Genomic DNA, 16341 nt, shown 5'->3' on the forward strand with positions numbered 1-16341 from the left:
GCGCGTATGTACTGTAGTCCCAGCGAGGTTTGATCCGCAGTGTGGCAGCGAGGACAAGTCCAATTTGACTGGATCCAGCAGAACTCGAAGAATCAGAGAAATGAAACACGCCACTGTCGCCACGACAGTCTCTTTGCTGGGGTCTGTCCGCTATCTGCTCGAGCTTAATTAAAGCTTAATTAAACCTCGATCTCTCGGTGTGTCTCACTTAATCTCACTTTCAAACCTCTAACAGGCATGTACATGGTAGTCGAGCTTTGCTAAGATTACAACCCACAGTTTGACATCATAGTATCATATTATATTGTCCCCCTCCATATCTTATTAGAATCCAACCGCGGGTCCTTCCATTGAGACCGAAAGGCCCGCATGTCACCACCCTTTGTTTTCTGGATCTCTTTCATTTACTGCACATGACGTTTTTTCTTTCTTTTTTGGGGGGGGGGTTCTTGACCATTTACTGGACTTGACAGTCAGTGTGTCTTTCCAAAAAAAAAAAAAAAAAAAAAACCAGACACCTGCTTTTAGGACAGATGTTGTGGACTCGCGGCCAGTGAATTTGGTCTGGACATTTTGCCGCTCGGCCTTTCATCCCCCTAGCAGGGTAAGCCTCCATTAGTCCGCCGAACTCGGGCATTTATGAGAACCAGCAGGTCCGCACAGCTTATTTCGCCCCTCGGTTATCCAGCGTGTGATCATTTTTTAACTCATCTCCCTTTGCTCTCTGTGCTTTGTGTTTGTCCCCCTTCCAGCGCACCGAACCTTCTCTATAAATGCCCGACTTACCTCTGTTCTTAATTTGCCACTAAGCTCTCGCTGTACTTTTTGACCTGCACTTTCACGGCATGCAACTCGGTGCACTGAAGTTTAACGTGCAAAATGTTTTATTGCCCCAAAAAAAACAACAAAAAAAAATGAATTCGTTTAGTATAAATGAAAAAAAAATGTGATCCATTAACTGCTGCAGTCATTAAAATTTTCATTACACAGCTCTATCATACATTATTGGAGCAAGCTCTAAATAACGTTTAAGAAGGGAAATAACACCGGACTAAAAAAGCCGATGTTCGCAAATATCGGTCTATTTACGAAATTCTAATTATTTGCATTTTATGCTGTACACACATATATATATATACATATATATATATATGTGTGTGTGTGTGTGTGTGTGTGTGTGTGTGTGTGTTTGTTTGTTTGTTTTACAGGATAGCACGCAGAGATAGGGGGGCTAATGTGTGTTAATTTAATGATTAATATGATTTTATATTTGAATAGGGAAACGATTCATTTCAGGATTTTCGCCTTTGAATATCGTGATTGTTGATTTCAGTGACGTCCCTGAAAAAGTCTCTCACTGCTACTACTACTACTACTAATAATAATAATAATAATAATAATAATAATAATAATAATAACAAAAACAATAATGATAATAATAATAATAATGAGGTCCACCTTCTGGTAATTTTCCCAAGCCGTATGGGGGGAAAATAAATGAAATGGCCTATTTACTGGTCTCTTGACGTTTCGAATAGTAGGTTACAGGACCGCCTGGAAAGGCCTCTTCGTTCTGGCTGGCTTCATCTGCACAGTCACCCCCCGCCTCTCTAAGCTCAGTGTCAACCAGCATCAGGGCGCGAGGTAAAACACATCTGGCTAATTTTACTGCGTCCCCCTTTGCCGTCTGAGCACGGCGACGCCACCCGATGTGACCCGGTGTTGCATCACGCCCGCGAGCAAGGCTCTCGCGGCGGCCCCGGGCTGTCAAGACGCGGAAGGAGACGTCAGTCCGAGGAGCACGTTTACCCAGCCTGGTCTCTCCAAATGGCGCACGAGTAACACGCGCAAATTCCCTCAAGTCACTTTGCCTGTTATTCGCACCACGCCATGTTTTTTTTTTTTCTACTCACTAAGCCCGGACCACGACGCCGACGGCGAAAGTTTTAAGCTTTATCATCAAACAGTTCCCATCCAGAGATTGGTCTAAAGCATAATGTCCCCCACCACTTAAGGTGGAATTCCAAGGGGTTACGCAGGTTTTCCCCTCGGACCTTGATGCGGACTCCAAAAAATTAGCCACTGAGGTGTGCTTAGATAGGCTCGCCTTATTGCACAGAACAAGTCCTCGTCCTCGACATACATTTAAGGGCCTGATTACTCCTCAATTTATCGGGCTCCATAGGATATCTACCTATAGTGGGGTCATAAAAGAGGCTGCTCTGAAGTCCAGAGGCTATTCGGCTCCATTGCTTAGACGGATCAAAGGGGAAGTAAATGTAATGTCTGTTGAACTTCGGTGGACTAAAGAGCCGGACGAAATAAAAGCACCCGCGGCTCCATTTGCGGTAACATTATCCGCGACAACTGTCCATTTCTGAAAGAAGAATTGAAAACAACCTTTCGGGCTTAAGCGGCGCGAAACGGGATCCCAGCTTTAGGGGGATTTAAAATGATCACAGCATGTAGAAAGAATAAAAAAAATAAATAAAAAAAAATCTTAAAGACAGACTAAAACCAGCAATTTGCGAGGCGCGTATATTTGGAGAGACCGCGGTCTGCAGTAGGAACTCCTCTCTGGTCATCATTGTCACTAGGTACTGTAGATGTGCTCCGTGCTACTCGGTGCAGAGCCTGTCAAGGGATTTATGTCGGGGAAACGGACGAGAAGGCATCAACACATGCACCCCCTCCGCGACGGTGATAAAGCCAGAGTTTAGTACAGTCCTTCTGAAGGATCGTGGATATGGGACTAGAGAGTAACATAAAGGGGCCTGGAACTCTGTAAAGGTAAAGCAAACAGAGGCAGCAGAGGCATCCTACAAACGATGGGCCCGCCGGGGCTTCATGAAAAGTTTTGAAGTTATTCCCCGGTCGGGGTATTTCCCAGTCCTGTAACATCAAACCCTTTTATATCGTTCATTATTCACCTTGTTCTTTTTTTCTTTTTTTTTTGCATTTTCAGATCAACATTTGCACGTTTTCATTAAGGGGGCTTCTTTCCTCCTCTTTTAACATCATTTTGTTTAATTGCAAACGCATTGTTTGTTAATGAATACTTTGATATTAATATTTATAAATACACGTGTATTCTTATTGCACTTAAACCTATCGGTAGCTCCACCATCCTCTAAATTTGAAGGACTGGATAGTCTTTAGGTTGCTTGTTTTTGTTTGACATTAAAACTTAATTTTAAACTTCATGATAACTCCATCTACCTCCAGATTTTAAGATGTGAAATGTATTGTTATACTTGCATTTTCTTAAAATTTTTTGTTTAGTTTAATAGTACTTATTTTATAACAATGAAATTCAACAATGTTCCCACCATCCTCTGAATTTTAAGGAATGGTAGAGATCTACTCTGATTTTAAGGCCAACCTTGAATTCAGTCTTTTTTTTTTCTACCTGGTCGGTTGGTGTATTTTAGCTGGTTGCATGTTTTTGTCTCGTTTTGTCAATATTAGATTTATACCCCGACTCTAACACCTATCTGTAACCTCTGTCATAACCATGGCTAATGGTTACTCATCTAGCCCTAACCTGATTTTAACCCTAAACCTTAAAACCCCAGCCCTAACCCCTGACCCTGACCCTAACCCTAACCTTAACCTCTTCAGAGTTGGCAGTGACTACTGGTCAGTTATCTAACCCTTACTGGAGCCTATGTGGCTTTTCTAACCTTAATCTCTTTGGTAATCCTAATAATTCGTTTTTAAGGATCCCATCCTAAGCAGGTCTTAGTTCCCAACCGTAACTCCTCTGAAAAGGCTGGCTGTAATAATCAGTGTCTTTGAGTCTTATTATAATCAAATTCTAAACCTCATTAACTGTGAATGGTGTTTATCTTTTTGGTTCACATACTTTTTTTTTTTAATGTATTTTGGGCTCAAATGTATTCGGGACTGTTCCCCAAACAAAACTTCATGTCTCTTTGAGTTGATTTTAGTCCCCTAACCTAAGGAAAACGTCGTTATATGACAATGCGTAGAGGTGACATGTGATCACATAAGCGTTTACTGGAGACCTCGGCGTGCGTTCTGGGATGTTAAACCTTAGAGCAACAGTGATGTGCTCCAGTAATTAAGTGTATAACATGTTCAGCATATAATAAGATCAAAAAGAGGAGAGCAGTTGAAAGGGGTTGAAGTAGAAGACTTTTCCATTAGGACAGTACATGTTTCATTCAGCCATCCTTGAGGTGAGCATTAAATACAGTAGCCCAAGCCTTTTAACTATACATACAAATTTACTATGTAATAAATGGGAAAATCCCTATACTCCACTAAGGTATTTAGAGTGCTGTAGGCCTGTACTCCTTTTTCCTAAGGGGTTTCTGGTATAGCTCATTTAAAGACTTGCATCTGCATATATGCGGTTGTAAGGTTTAGTGCTTAATGTCTTAAATGTTACATAGAACGGTTCACTCTGGCTCAACGGCCCCGCATTGCTTTAAGCCACAGTGTCATATCAGCCAAATGAATGAGATGCAACCAGAAAACAAAACCAATACGTAGAGTGCAGTCGATTTCACTTTTGTCAGTTACACTTGCGCTTTTTTTGCCATGACGTGCCAACATTTCCGCTTCAGATTTCACTACATTCACGACTGGTCGGTCAGAGAAGCTTTTGTGAACGCCTGCGTAGTGAGGGACACTGGCCAATCATGTCCTCTCAGTGTGGAGGCCATTTTAAAAAAGGTCACATCAGCCAGAGCCCGGGCGGTAAGGTCAAGCCACCACTTGTGGCTCAGCCGTGCGAACCAATCATGGAGACGCAGAAGGGTAACAGCACAGCAGGCGCCGGCTGAGATGGTGTGCGGCTTTATATTACAAACAGTTGTGAACGAAACATTGGCGTATGCCATCCAACGCGCTGTTTAGCAAAGAAGACAGCCTTTTTCACATTAGACTTGTTGTTGCTAACATCAACAATGGCTCCGCTCTACACAAGTGTCCCAGTAAGCTATGACAATGTGACTGACAGTGAGCCCCCAAGAGCAATAGCAGGACGCTGAAACCAAAGCAGCTAAATGGTATTCAGCCGTAATTTCATTACTGAAGTCTGTGCTTCTCCTGCTGTGACATGTTAAAGTTTCTCCTGTTACAAAGGCCCATTAGTTGGTAGAGGGGGCATTGGTTATGCGTATTACTTAACAGTCAGGAAAAACTAGCACACATATCGTCAATTTGCATTATATTTCATGGCAGTGGTTTTGTCGTCCTGTAAATCAGTACATCAAAAAGCCACTTCCGACCATGATGTACATCTCCGGCACATTTAGCACATTCACACAAGGTGGAGAGGAGAGAGAAAGCCCAGGTCCCCACCACCACTAAAGCCTTTTGTAATGTTTAAATAATTATAGCGTGCTTCAGAAAGTATTCAGACCCCTTCACTTTATTTCACATCTTGTTATGTTGCAGCCTTATGCTAAAACCGTTTAAATTCATTTTTCCCCCTCATCAATCTACACTCAATAACCAATAATGACAAAGCAAAAATAGAATTTTAGACATTTTTGCAAATTTAATAAAAAGGAAAAACTGAAATATCACATTGACATGAATATTCAGACCCTTTGCAATGACACTTGAAATTTAGCTCTCGTGCCTCCCATTTCTCTTGATAGTCTTTGATATGCTTCTAAACCTTGACTCAAATCGACCTGTGGTCAAATCAATTGATTGGACGAGATTTTTAAAGGCACACACCTGGCTATATGACCAAGCCATTAGGTGAAGGGGACTGTCTGCAGAGCTCAGAGATACAGAGGCACAGATCTGGGAAAAGCTACAAAAAAATTCTGCTGCATTGGAGGTTCCCAAGAAGCACATTGACCTCCATAATTCTTCAATGGAAGACGTTTGGAACGACCAGGACTCTTCCTAGAGCTCAGCAATCGGCGGGGGAAGGGCCTTGGTAAGAGAGGTGACCAAGAACCTGATGGCTGAGTTCCAGAGATCCTGTCTGGAGATGGGAGAAACGTCCAGAAGGACATCCATCACTGCAGCACTCCACCAATCTGGGCCTTATGGGAGAGTGGCCAGAAGGAAGCCTCTCCTCAGTGGAGGACGTATGAAAGTCACTTGGAGTTGGCAAAAAAAAAAAAAAAAGCATCTAAAGGAGTCTCAGATTTTCTGGTCTGATGAAACCATGATTGAACTGGTTTACCTCAGTTCTAAACGTCATGTCTGGGGGAAACCAGGCACTGCTCATCGCTTGCCCAATACCATCCCAACGGTGAAGCACGATGGTGGCAGCATCATGCTGTGGGGATGTTTTTCAGCGGCAGGGACAGGGAGACTGGTCAGGGTTGAGGTAAAGCTGAACAGAGCAAAGTACACAGATATCGTTAAAGAAAACCTGGTCCAGAGCACTCAGGACTTCAGACTGGGCCCAAGGTTCACCTTCCAACAGGACAATGACCCTAAGCACAAAACACAAGAGTTGGCTTAGGGACAACTCTGTGAATGTCCTTGAGTGGCCCAGCCAGAGCCCTGACTTGAACCCAGTCAAACATCTCTGGAGGGACCTGAAAATGGTCGTCACTCAACGGTCCCCATCCAAACTGACAGAGCTTGAGAGGATCTGCAGAGAAGACTGGCAGAAAACGCCAAAATCCAGGTGTAGAAAGCTTGTCGTGTCCTACCCAAGAAGACTCAAGATTGTAACTGCTGCCAAAAGTGCTTCAACTAAGTACTGAGTAAAATGTCTGAAGAGTTATGACAATGAGACACTACAGTTTTTCCTTTTTAATAAATTTGCAATATTTCTAAAATTCTGTTTTGCCTTGTCATTACTGGGTATTGAGTGTAGATTGTTGGGGGAAAAATGGATTTAAACGGTTTTAGCATAAGGCTGCAACATAACAAATGTGAAAAAAGTGTGGTGGTCTGAGTTCTTTCTGAATGCACCGTACTTTATTTTGATTTTGGCCTTTTTTCAGGTTTTGTTTTGGGGTAGTTAAGGTTAAGGCTCTGGGTTCATGTTCAGATTACGGTTGCCTGTCAGTTGGCTCGGGGTCTTTGTCACCCTTCTCTTAAGATGGCAGCAACCTACCTTTTGCCTGGACCGCAAGTTTAAATATCTAATATATCACGGCCTTTACTAGGGCCTGTGTGTTTGTGTGTGTGTGCGCTCACATGTTAGGAGGCCTTCATCGACCTCAATGAGACATTCTTTTCTGTCTCCATCTCTGTGACAGTCATGTCAGTTCACAGTCAGTTCCTCTATGTTCGGCCACACTTTTAAATAAGCCACAGTGCCTATGGGCTGATGAAAGGGCATGTCGGACTTGAACGCATTGTATGGTCTATAAAACCTACAACAAGAACATCAGGAAGAGAACTCCGGGCACAAAGTGTCAGTGACCTTTTCCGTCAGCACAACACACGGACGTGTTTCTGTGAAATGTCCTCGTGATGAATGAATGCATGAAATAGACAGTGTCTTTTGATTTGACATATATTCAAGCAGTAAAAGCAATAAATGGGAAAATCCCTTTACAGCACAAGGTTTTCCTTTTAAAGGGCTCTTATACAGTATAATGTACTTCACAAGGAAATGACAGAGATGTAACCTGAGGATTACGGCTACTTTTACTGTATCTAGCTGCTACTAACACTACCACTACTGCTATATGACTATGGCTATAGGTTGTATGACCAGTAATGATAGTGATAATTTAGCAGACAGGATATATTGATGATATTTTCCCTGATACATTTTTATTTATATGACTAAAGGCTGAAGACACAGTGTTGTATTCTAAACAGTACACAAGGTGTTGTGTATATTAAAAGGATGATTAACTGTTACCTAGATGGTGATCATCATAATGTAAATAAACCACCAACAAAAGTAAAAACTAATTAAATTTGAGAAAAAAAAATATTTTCAGCGTTAAAGACAAAATGCTTAACTAAAAATGGAAGGCAGCAAGTTTTATACAACTTTTTAGGCAACTTTGCAAGATTTCTCACACTGATAAGGATCAAATTCGGCAGCTGACATTGATTCTTTTCAAAGTTTTCATTTGCAGATAGACAAATCTAAAGACATTCAATACTCTCATAAAACAGTTCTCAGCAAAATGTTAGAATCAGTCCCAAAAGATCATGTGAGTAATTTAACTGTTTTCTCTCCAAACACGTCATTGTGTACAGAGATTTGACACCATATACTACTGTATATACGACTGTATTCTGGAAATAAAGCAAGCCACAATATTTCAGTAAAAAAAGACGATAAAGGCAAAACAGACACCAAGCCGCTCTCATTCTCCGATTTCATCTTAACTGCTGAGATGTTTTCCTCTAATTGGACTCAGTCTGGGCACATCAGACAAGATGGATGATCATAGAGGATGGGAACCTTTAAGAAATGCTTTTTCTGGGTTTTGACCAAGTACATTTAACCTCAACTAAGCCTCCCTCATAAATGTCTAAATGGGCTTTGAAGTCTAGCCTTTTTTTTTTTTTTTAATACTTGTTTGTGATTCTCTCTTTTCCGTGAAAGTTTCCCGGAAAATTGTTTTGAACATCAGGTGTGGTTCTACAAGTTGAAAACAGCCAAGAAATCCTATGACATACACACACCTGTTGAGAATAAATCTACATGCAAGAGGAATGTTTTTCTTGTGTGCTTGAAAAACAGATTTCCATTTTGGGTTATATAGTATACATAACACTCTTAAGTCCTCTTTTTACCCCTGTACGGTTTAGATTTTAATTTCATTTCCTGGCAATTTATTTAAATTGTATACTGCATGCCATAAAGGCCAAACCCTAGTGCTATCGCGTGTGTGTGTGCGCGTGTGTATCTGGGACTGGCCAGGCTTGGATTTGACATGGCCTGACTACAAAAACATGCAGCGCAGCCTTTGCCTTTAGTTAATTGTACTCGGCAGACCCAGTTTGACCAGGCACAAGGTCACTGGTTTCCTCACTTTCCAAAGGACACTGAGAGGAGATTTCATTGTGGTCTTGGGGGTAATGAAGAGATGTTGGGACAGGCTTTTTATTTATATCCTAGATGCATCCCTTGCTTCAACTTTCAGTGCTCGTGTCATGATGCAGAGCTCATGAAGTTTTCCGTTTTCGGTTTAAGTTCAAATGAAGTTTATATTGACTGCTGCATTCGGGGCTGTACAGGATACCGACTAATTTGCGGTCCCCTCATGTGGGAGTAGAAAAAGGGGTCAGACATCTTCGCCCGTTTAAGAGAATTCCTAGGTTTTGTTGGGACGGGTATTTCAATCATCCATGTATTTACCGAGCTGCACCTATCCGCCAAAGTCCGACTTCGGCTCCATCGCCTCGCCGTTCTTAGGGGAGAGCGGCACAGCGTTGCTGGACCACGGCACCGCACCGGGGAGAAGACTGTCGGAGTACCGCGGCTACTGCTACCACGAGCCCCTACAGCAGTACCCACCTCCGCGCAAATGGACCCTCTACCAGGCGAACCGCCCCCTCGCCTCCCCGCCGCCGTCCTGCTTCAACTTGCCGGGGGAAGCCGTTTACCACGAGTACCAGGGTTTGCCGTCCCCGCCGGAAACGATCTTCAACGGCAGCGCGGACTGCTTTCTGTACGGCGGGGCGGTTTACGGCGCACCTGACCCCCGCTTTCACGCACGTGCCGTCGCCGGAGAGCCGCGGAGTTTCCCGGGCGCGTACGCGACCTACAACGCGGACTCGCAGCTCCTCTTCCCGGCAGAGCGGAACAGAATCCTGCCGCCGGTTTTCGACCAGTTTTTCGAGAGGGCAGAGGAGGCGGAGGATCCGAAAGCGGGCGTCGCGGCCGGGAACCAAGACGAGAAAGAGGCGAATCGGACCGGGTGGACGAGCTGTCACAGCGGGGAGAGCGGCGCGGCGAGGGCGGGGTCACACTCACCCCCGGCTGGAAAGGAGGACCAGGAGGACGCGCCTTCATCCGGCGGCAGTGGGGGCGACGGCAGGCATGACCCGAGTAGGTGGAAGTCTCACGGTATTAGAATTTCAATTGTAATGAGAGAAAAGCAGCTGAATAGTTCGATTCCCGATGAAACCACTCGGAGACCAACAGTTCGTGGAGTCATGGCTCCACGTGGGGGTCTGTTGCTGTGCGAACAGGGTCACGAGACATTTGGGGAACTGATAGTTTGATAGATATTTGATATCCCGCACGCTCCTATAAAACTATTACAGCCACAAGTATCACCGTTTCTGCGTCTTCCCGGGGCTCCTGCCGTGTTCTGAAGCAGGCCCCTAGACCCCAGGCCGCACTCCGAGGACCGGGAATCTACCGAAACGTCGTGGCACACAAAAATGCGCCCAGAGAGCCGGAATAGGGCCACGTCGGGCAGCCGAGAGCTCATCCGTCTGAGCTACTGAGCAGTTCCTACTTCAGTCTTTGGTTTATCTCCTCGGGTATTCTTTAGCCCACTTCCCTGTGTTTGTTGACACATTTGAGACTGTAACAGTTAAAACAGGCTGAATTAGATCGGGTTCGTCTGTTCAAAATGAGGCCTACTGGGGTGCAGGACTTAATATTACAGCGTCACCATTATAAAACAAAAAACAAACCAAACAAAGGAAGTGTAATGTTGTCTTTTACTTGTGCACGTCTCAAGCTTAATGAGTGTATTCAATGGCCCCAATATAACTATACACATCAATCCCTATTCAGCCGAATGCCAGAAGTCTCGAAGCGGACACGCTTATTGGCTCTGAGGTTCGTCGGTTTAAAAATCGGGATTTCATATTGAATACTTTCCTCGGATGCGTGTCCACGTGGATGACCACTAGAAAGGGATTCGGTCTTTTCATGCAGCAATCGATTTCCACGGCGAAGTGAGATAATATTCCAATTTTCTCCCAGTTCTCGCTATCTGTAATTTCATCTGCGTGGCCGCTGGACCGGCACCAACCGTGGCCCGCAGGGCCCCAGCGGGCCGTGGTTTCCTCCACGGCACCTTTTGATGGTGGCTTTGACGAGAGCCTTGGCTTCACTTCCTAGACACGCGGCGTGAAGGTCACGTCGACTTCCTGAACTCACGGTTCCGACTTAGACCTTGACATTCGCCTTAACGTAAAAATTGAAATTAATTCAGTTCAAGTCAATTCAGCGAGATTTAAGTGGGTTCCGTTTTTGGGAGTCAGTTTTGAAGTTGTTGCTCATCTGTGTTGGATGTTTGGAAGAGATGGGCCTCCTCTGACCCTTAATCCTAAAGACTGGTTTTTGTCACGGTCTTAATTTTACTGCACCTATGAAGTTCCTGTTTTCTTTGGCCTTTTTTTCTCTCTCTCTCCTCCATTTCATATTCAATCTCTTCACCCTGTCTCCAGCAGAGCCTTCTGCTAAGAGGAAGAAGCGTTGCCCTTACTCCAAGCAGCAGATCAGGGAGCTGGAGAGAGAATTTCTGTTCAACGTTTACATCAGCAAGGACAGACGCATGCAGCTGTCCCGCCTCCTGCTCCTGACAGATCGGTGCGTGCACGCCAGGGCCTGCGTTAGGGTGATACCCGCTACGCCGCTCGCCAGGTGTTAGTCAGCCCCCTAAGCTACTGGCTGCAGCGAGGCATTCGCTCATTAAATTCTCTCACACTGCAGTAGTGCAAAAATGACACTTCCACACTGGTGTTAGGCTCCATGTGTTGTTTCAAAGCTGTGGAAGCCATGGGAGCATGATTAGCATTGTTATTAAGGTTTTTATTATTATTATTATCATCATTATTATAATGAGAAGAAGATAGACATGTTTTTGAGTATGCACGGAAAAAACAGTGTTTATATATATATATTTATATATAGATCCATTAAACTTATGTAATCGGTGAAAAACTCAAAGGCATGAACTGAAACGATTAGAGGGTTAATCAAACAGTTGATTGCCAGAAAATTAATCGGCATCTATATTGATAATCAGTTGATTATTTGGTCATGTCTTGTGCAAAAGTGAAAAACATTCTGTGGTTCTGGCTCCTCTAATTGTACACTGAAGATCTCTGGGTTTTGGACTGCTGATCACACATCTGAAGATGTCACATTGGGCTCTCAGAAATTTTGATGGGCCTTTTTTTGTCACAATTTTCAGACTTTCTGCGCACCGAAGGAGGAATCGATTCCTCGGGGAAATGATTGGCAGATTCATCGATAATGAAAGTAATTGTTAGTTGCGGTTAGTTGTGCTGAGATGTTCGCATCGTGCAGTGAGAATTTAAGGTGGGGATTGGTGTATCGCACAAAGTCCCCTTTACTCTATTCCACCCTCCAGGAATACTATACACTCGGCTTTGAAACTTAACACTCTGGCTAATTTCAGAGAACTGATGTTTCCATGACCAGATTTTTTTTTTTTTTTTTTTTAGTGCTTAAACTTCACCATAATCGTTTTTATTCGGCAGATGCACATGTTCTGGGCATAAATGATGGCGAGGAACATCGTGCTAATTACATTCTCTGTGAATATTCAATCAGATACGTTGATGAAAAACAGCAGCATTATGTTTTGCACAAAAAGTTTTCTGCCGATGCAGAATCATTGCATATTGCAGTTTGTTTTTTTGCATGCTCATCTTTTTCAAATGAACTGTACCTCAGCTATAACGGCAGTAGGAAAAACATTTCCAATTCTGTGCTATGCTTTTAAAGACAGGTGAAAATCTGGTTCCAGAACAGAAGAATGAAAGAGAAGAAGCTGAAAAGAGAGAGGCTGCAGTACTACACACCGTACCACCTGCTCTGACGGATGGATGAGGGCGAAGGAAGTGAACGACGGCGGCCCTTTTAATGTGTGACTCATTCCCAAACGGTTTAACAACTGTGCAAACTCTGTCACAGCACTTTCATTCCAATCACGCAGGCACGTTAATAGAGACATAAATAAAGGTTAAAACTAACAAAAAATAATAATAAATCCTGTTCCCTCCAAAGGAGACCCCCAGGGCTTAGGTTTAGGCCCCATGTTTTTCCGGAGTAGCAACAGAGCATCAGAAACAGCAACTTCTCCTTTAAATAGTCTGCCTCGCTCCTGATTTTCTTGAGCTTTCAGCAGTAAAAACACTGGAAAATGCTGCTGCTGCCTCATTTGAGCCCGGGCCTCCCTGTCAAGTCATGTGTCTCTGCCTTTAGGCCTTCATGTTCTATAAATACTAAGAAACGAAGACATACATTCTTTGAAAAACTGCGTAGGGGAGACATCAGATACAGATGTAGCTCCTTACATTCATGTCGGCGGACCCTCGTGTATTGGAATTCACATTTATGAGAATACTTTATTTTGTTCTTGTGTTGTGTGTTTTTTTTTCACATTGTTTTGTGCTACTGACAATGTAATGGTTTGTGTGTGTGTGTGTGTGTGTAGAGTGAGTGTGTTTGTGAACTTTTAGAACAAACAACTGAACAGGTTGTGACGTTTTTTTTTTCTATCTTTCTATTGATGTGCATGAATAACTAATGATAATACAATTAGCTCATAAAATCAAATTCAACCATCTATTTAGCACATGAATATAATCATTTTAGGCAAGCGCAGACAAGACATTTGATTTTGGCATCTACTGCTTTTTCTGTGATGCTTGTGCTTTGACATTGTCCTTGCATTTATCGCAACATTACACAATTTCGATATCGATATTTATTATAATTCAGTACATGCACACTATAAAATATTAAAATATCTGTCGACCTGATAAGAGGAGCTTATGACTGTGTTATCCTAAATTTGATGTAAATACTTGTAAATAAGGTTGAATTCTGAAAGGCACAAACCAGTTTAGAGACTTTTCAGGTTTGTTAAGATTAGAAAATATTTACACACAAACCTCACAAATATTGTTTACCTTAAATGAAAGTTTGTTACAATACCGTCTGAAGCCATACACAGGGTGTTATCTTAATGCTTTTATATAGTAATAAAATAAAAGGAATAGCATGTGTGATCACTTCCGCAACCAAAAAATATATATATATACCCGGAAGCACAATTAAATAGGCTCACATTTTAGGTGGATGACACCTTAAATCGTAAACACAACCATGCAAATTAAAAAGCAGGTTATTATGCCCCCGGGTTACAGTACAATGAAATGTAACATTCAGCAGTAAAGTGTAGGACTGTCTAACTATAGAATAAAATAAGTAAGAGCAGAGAACAGGTTTTCTGTCTTGTATTCTCTCTTTTTTTTTCCACCCCGGGGTCCCGACCCAGACTTTGAACAACATGGGACCAGACAGCAAAATCACACAGTGAGTCCAAGGCTGCTAATGAACCTTGAACCGCAAACCCACCACAACACAACACAACACACCGTCACAAGCGCCATTTCCTAAACTTAATGGCTTTTATTGGGGCAATACAGACGGTCTGCTGTCTCTCTCTGTCTTTGTCTCACACATTCACTCGGCCTGTGGCTGTGCGTGAGTGGGACTGTGCATGGGTGTGTGTTTGTGTGTGACACAAAAAGAAAGACAGGGACATGAAAGGAGAGGTTGCGTTTCTGGTTGGAACTAAAGGCATTCAGCCTAATGGCCCACAATAAACCTAACTGCAAGCCTGTTGAGCCCTTTTTTATTTTTTAACCAACAAAAACATGTTTCAAACTGATTTATTTATATATTTGTTTTATTATTGCTAAGCATTGTGTTGTTTTAATTGTATTTTTTAACTGTTACAGTCTTAAATAAATGGATGCTGTAGTATTGGTTGTAGACTAGTAGAAAGTACAGAGGGCCCAGTAACCGAACTAGCAGAAAAAGTAGCAATGGCATTTATGTAGTTAGTGTATTGCAAGTAGTAACAATGGTAGCAGAAGGAGCAGTATTAGGAGTATTACTAAGTCATTAAAAGCAGCAGGAGTAGGCTAATAGAAGTAGTATTTGTAGCATGTAGCTGCAGCAGCAACATTTTGTTGGAAGGAGAGACAGTGGCCGTAGAAGTTGTGTATCGATGTATAGGTGGTGGTGGTGGTACTAACATTCAATTTGTAACTGTAGTAGTATTAGCACCAGCAGCAGCAGCAGTCAGCAGTTACTGGCTAGTTGTATGCAGCAGTAACACCATGCGTTGTAGGTGCCGCAGTGGTTTGTATCGTTAAGAGTAATGGTAGAAATGGAAAAGTTACAAGAGCGAAGGGGAAACGCCTCAGTTAGTATTTAACAACACTATATCAGCATTCAAGAAAGGGTTTTATAAAACATTAGAAATGTAGCTGTAAGCAGATATAAGTGTTTCTGAGGGCAACCTCAAGGGGAGGCTGACATAGTAGAAACACAGTTGTAATAATAAAGCCCATGTCGTCAGTGGAGAGGTTTTCATCCTCGAAGAATTCTCGACATTCATTCATTCTTACAAACGTCCTCGCCGCAGCCCCACGTCTACATTACGCACTGTGTCACAAACCACTCACGCAGTGTTGGCACACTGCTTCTGACTGCTAAATGGGGGAGAGTCGAAGGCAAGGGTTGCCAGTCAAAGCAATGTCAAAGCAACAGCAAAGAAGTCGCCACCGTCGCAGCAACAGAAAGAGGAGAGTAACAGGAGGAGTCATTTACAGAGGACATGCGTCGGGAAGGACCAGGAACAGCAATATCTCACTAACTGATTTTCTTAATGCTCATCTCTGAAACCCGTTGGCTTCGTCTAACAGCACGGCGCCATGGCAAGCGCTGCCAGCATCTCTCCATTACTTCTTATGGCCTGTCATATAAATATATCTATATGTGTGTGTGTGTATGGCAGCCTGCGTAACTGTTAAAACGGCCGAATTCCCCGCCACCAGGGCAGGCGAGAGGACACCGCCACCTACAGGCACTCACAGGAGGTCTGGTTCAGTCCTCGAATAACGTCCGTCCACTGGCCTGGATCCCGAAAGGTCCGGCCAGATTAGATTATGAACGATGATTCATGCGTTCCTTCATTTTATTACCAAAAACCAGTTGCCAGAATTTATGCTGACTTGATAATGTGCTAAATAAAAAGGGCATTAAAGTGCCCTAACATGCTGAAACAAAGCAGTGGTCATCCGGGTTGGCAGCCTGAACACAGTTTCAAACTTTTGTTATGCTGAAAGGTTGGATCTTCTTAGAAAGTGGCCTTCAAAACTGGACCAGGAGACTCACAAGAGCGAATAGTTTCAGGTTGTCTCCGAAAGAGAAAAAAGAAAAAGGTCGCAGTGTTTCATTTGACTATTATTTGACCAACTGGCAGATAGCACTTGGACAGTTCTTCAAGGATTGTTTTGCTCTGATTTGACTCTTCACCCCGTTGGAATCCGCTCACAATGTGTCTGTAGTTATGTGTAATAAAAATATTCTCAGATGATGCTCCACAGGACCGGATCGTATTACGATCATACGGT

At 43.1% G+C, this 16341-nt stretch overlaps 1 protein-coding gene across 2 annotated transcripts; it reads left to right on the forward strand.

Moving 5' to 3' along the window:
• Window positions 1-9099: 9099 nt before the first annotated feature.
• LOC120796742 (homeobox protein Hox-D11b-like) lies at window positions 9100-14541 on the forward strand. 2 transcript variants are annotated; one of them, XM_040139777.1, is made up of 3 exons: window positions 9100-9970; window positions 11332-11470; window positions 12635-14541. In XM_040139777.1, exons 1-3 carry the CDS (start codon window positions 9268-9270, stop codon window positions 12726-12728), a joined length of 936 nt encoding a protein of 311 aa, XP_039995711.1. In that variant the 5' UTR covers window positions 9100-9267; the 3' UTR covers window positions 12729-14541. The 2 variants fall into 2 exon arrangements, with proteins under 2 accessions (XP_039995711.1, XP_039995710.1); XM_040139776.1 differs by having other exon boundaries at window positions 9103-9970; window positions 11329-11470.
• Window positions 14542-16341: the final 1800 nt, after the last annotated feature.

The sequence above is a fragment of the Xiphias gladius genome, chromosome 11 (genome assembly GCF_016859285.1).
Source record: "Xiphias gladius isolate SHS-SW01 ecotype Sanya breed wild chromosome 11, ASM1685928v1, whole genome shotgun sequence".
In the NCBI taxonomy this organism is placed as follows: domain Eukaryota; kingdom Metazoa; phylum Chordata; class Actinopteri; order Istiophoriformes; family Xiphiidae; genus Xiphias; species Xiphias gladius.

Bases quoted from the DNA above. Each gene is read 5' to 3' on its own strand.
- LOC120796742 (XM_040139776.1), top strand. From the start codon at position 9,268: ATGTATTTACCGAGCTGCACCTATCCGCCAAAGTCCGACTTCGGCTCC. The intron at 9,971-11,328 runs GTAGGTGGAAGT...CCCTGTCTCCAG, and splicing joins CGACGGCAGGCATGACCCGA to CAGAGCCTTCTGCTAAGAGG. The intron at 11,471-12,634 runs GTGCGTGCACGC...ATGCTTTTAAAG, and splicing joins CTCCTGCTCCTGACAGATCG to ACAGGTGAAAATCTGGTTCC.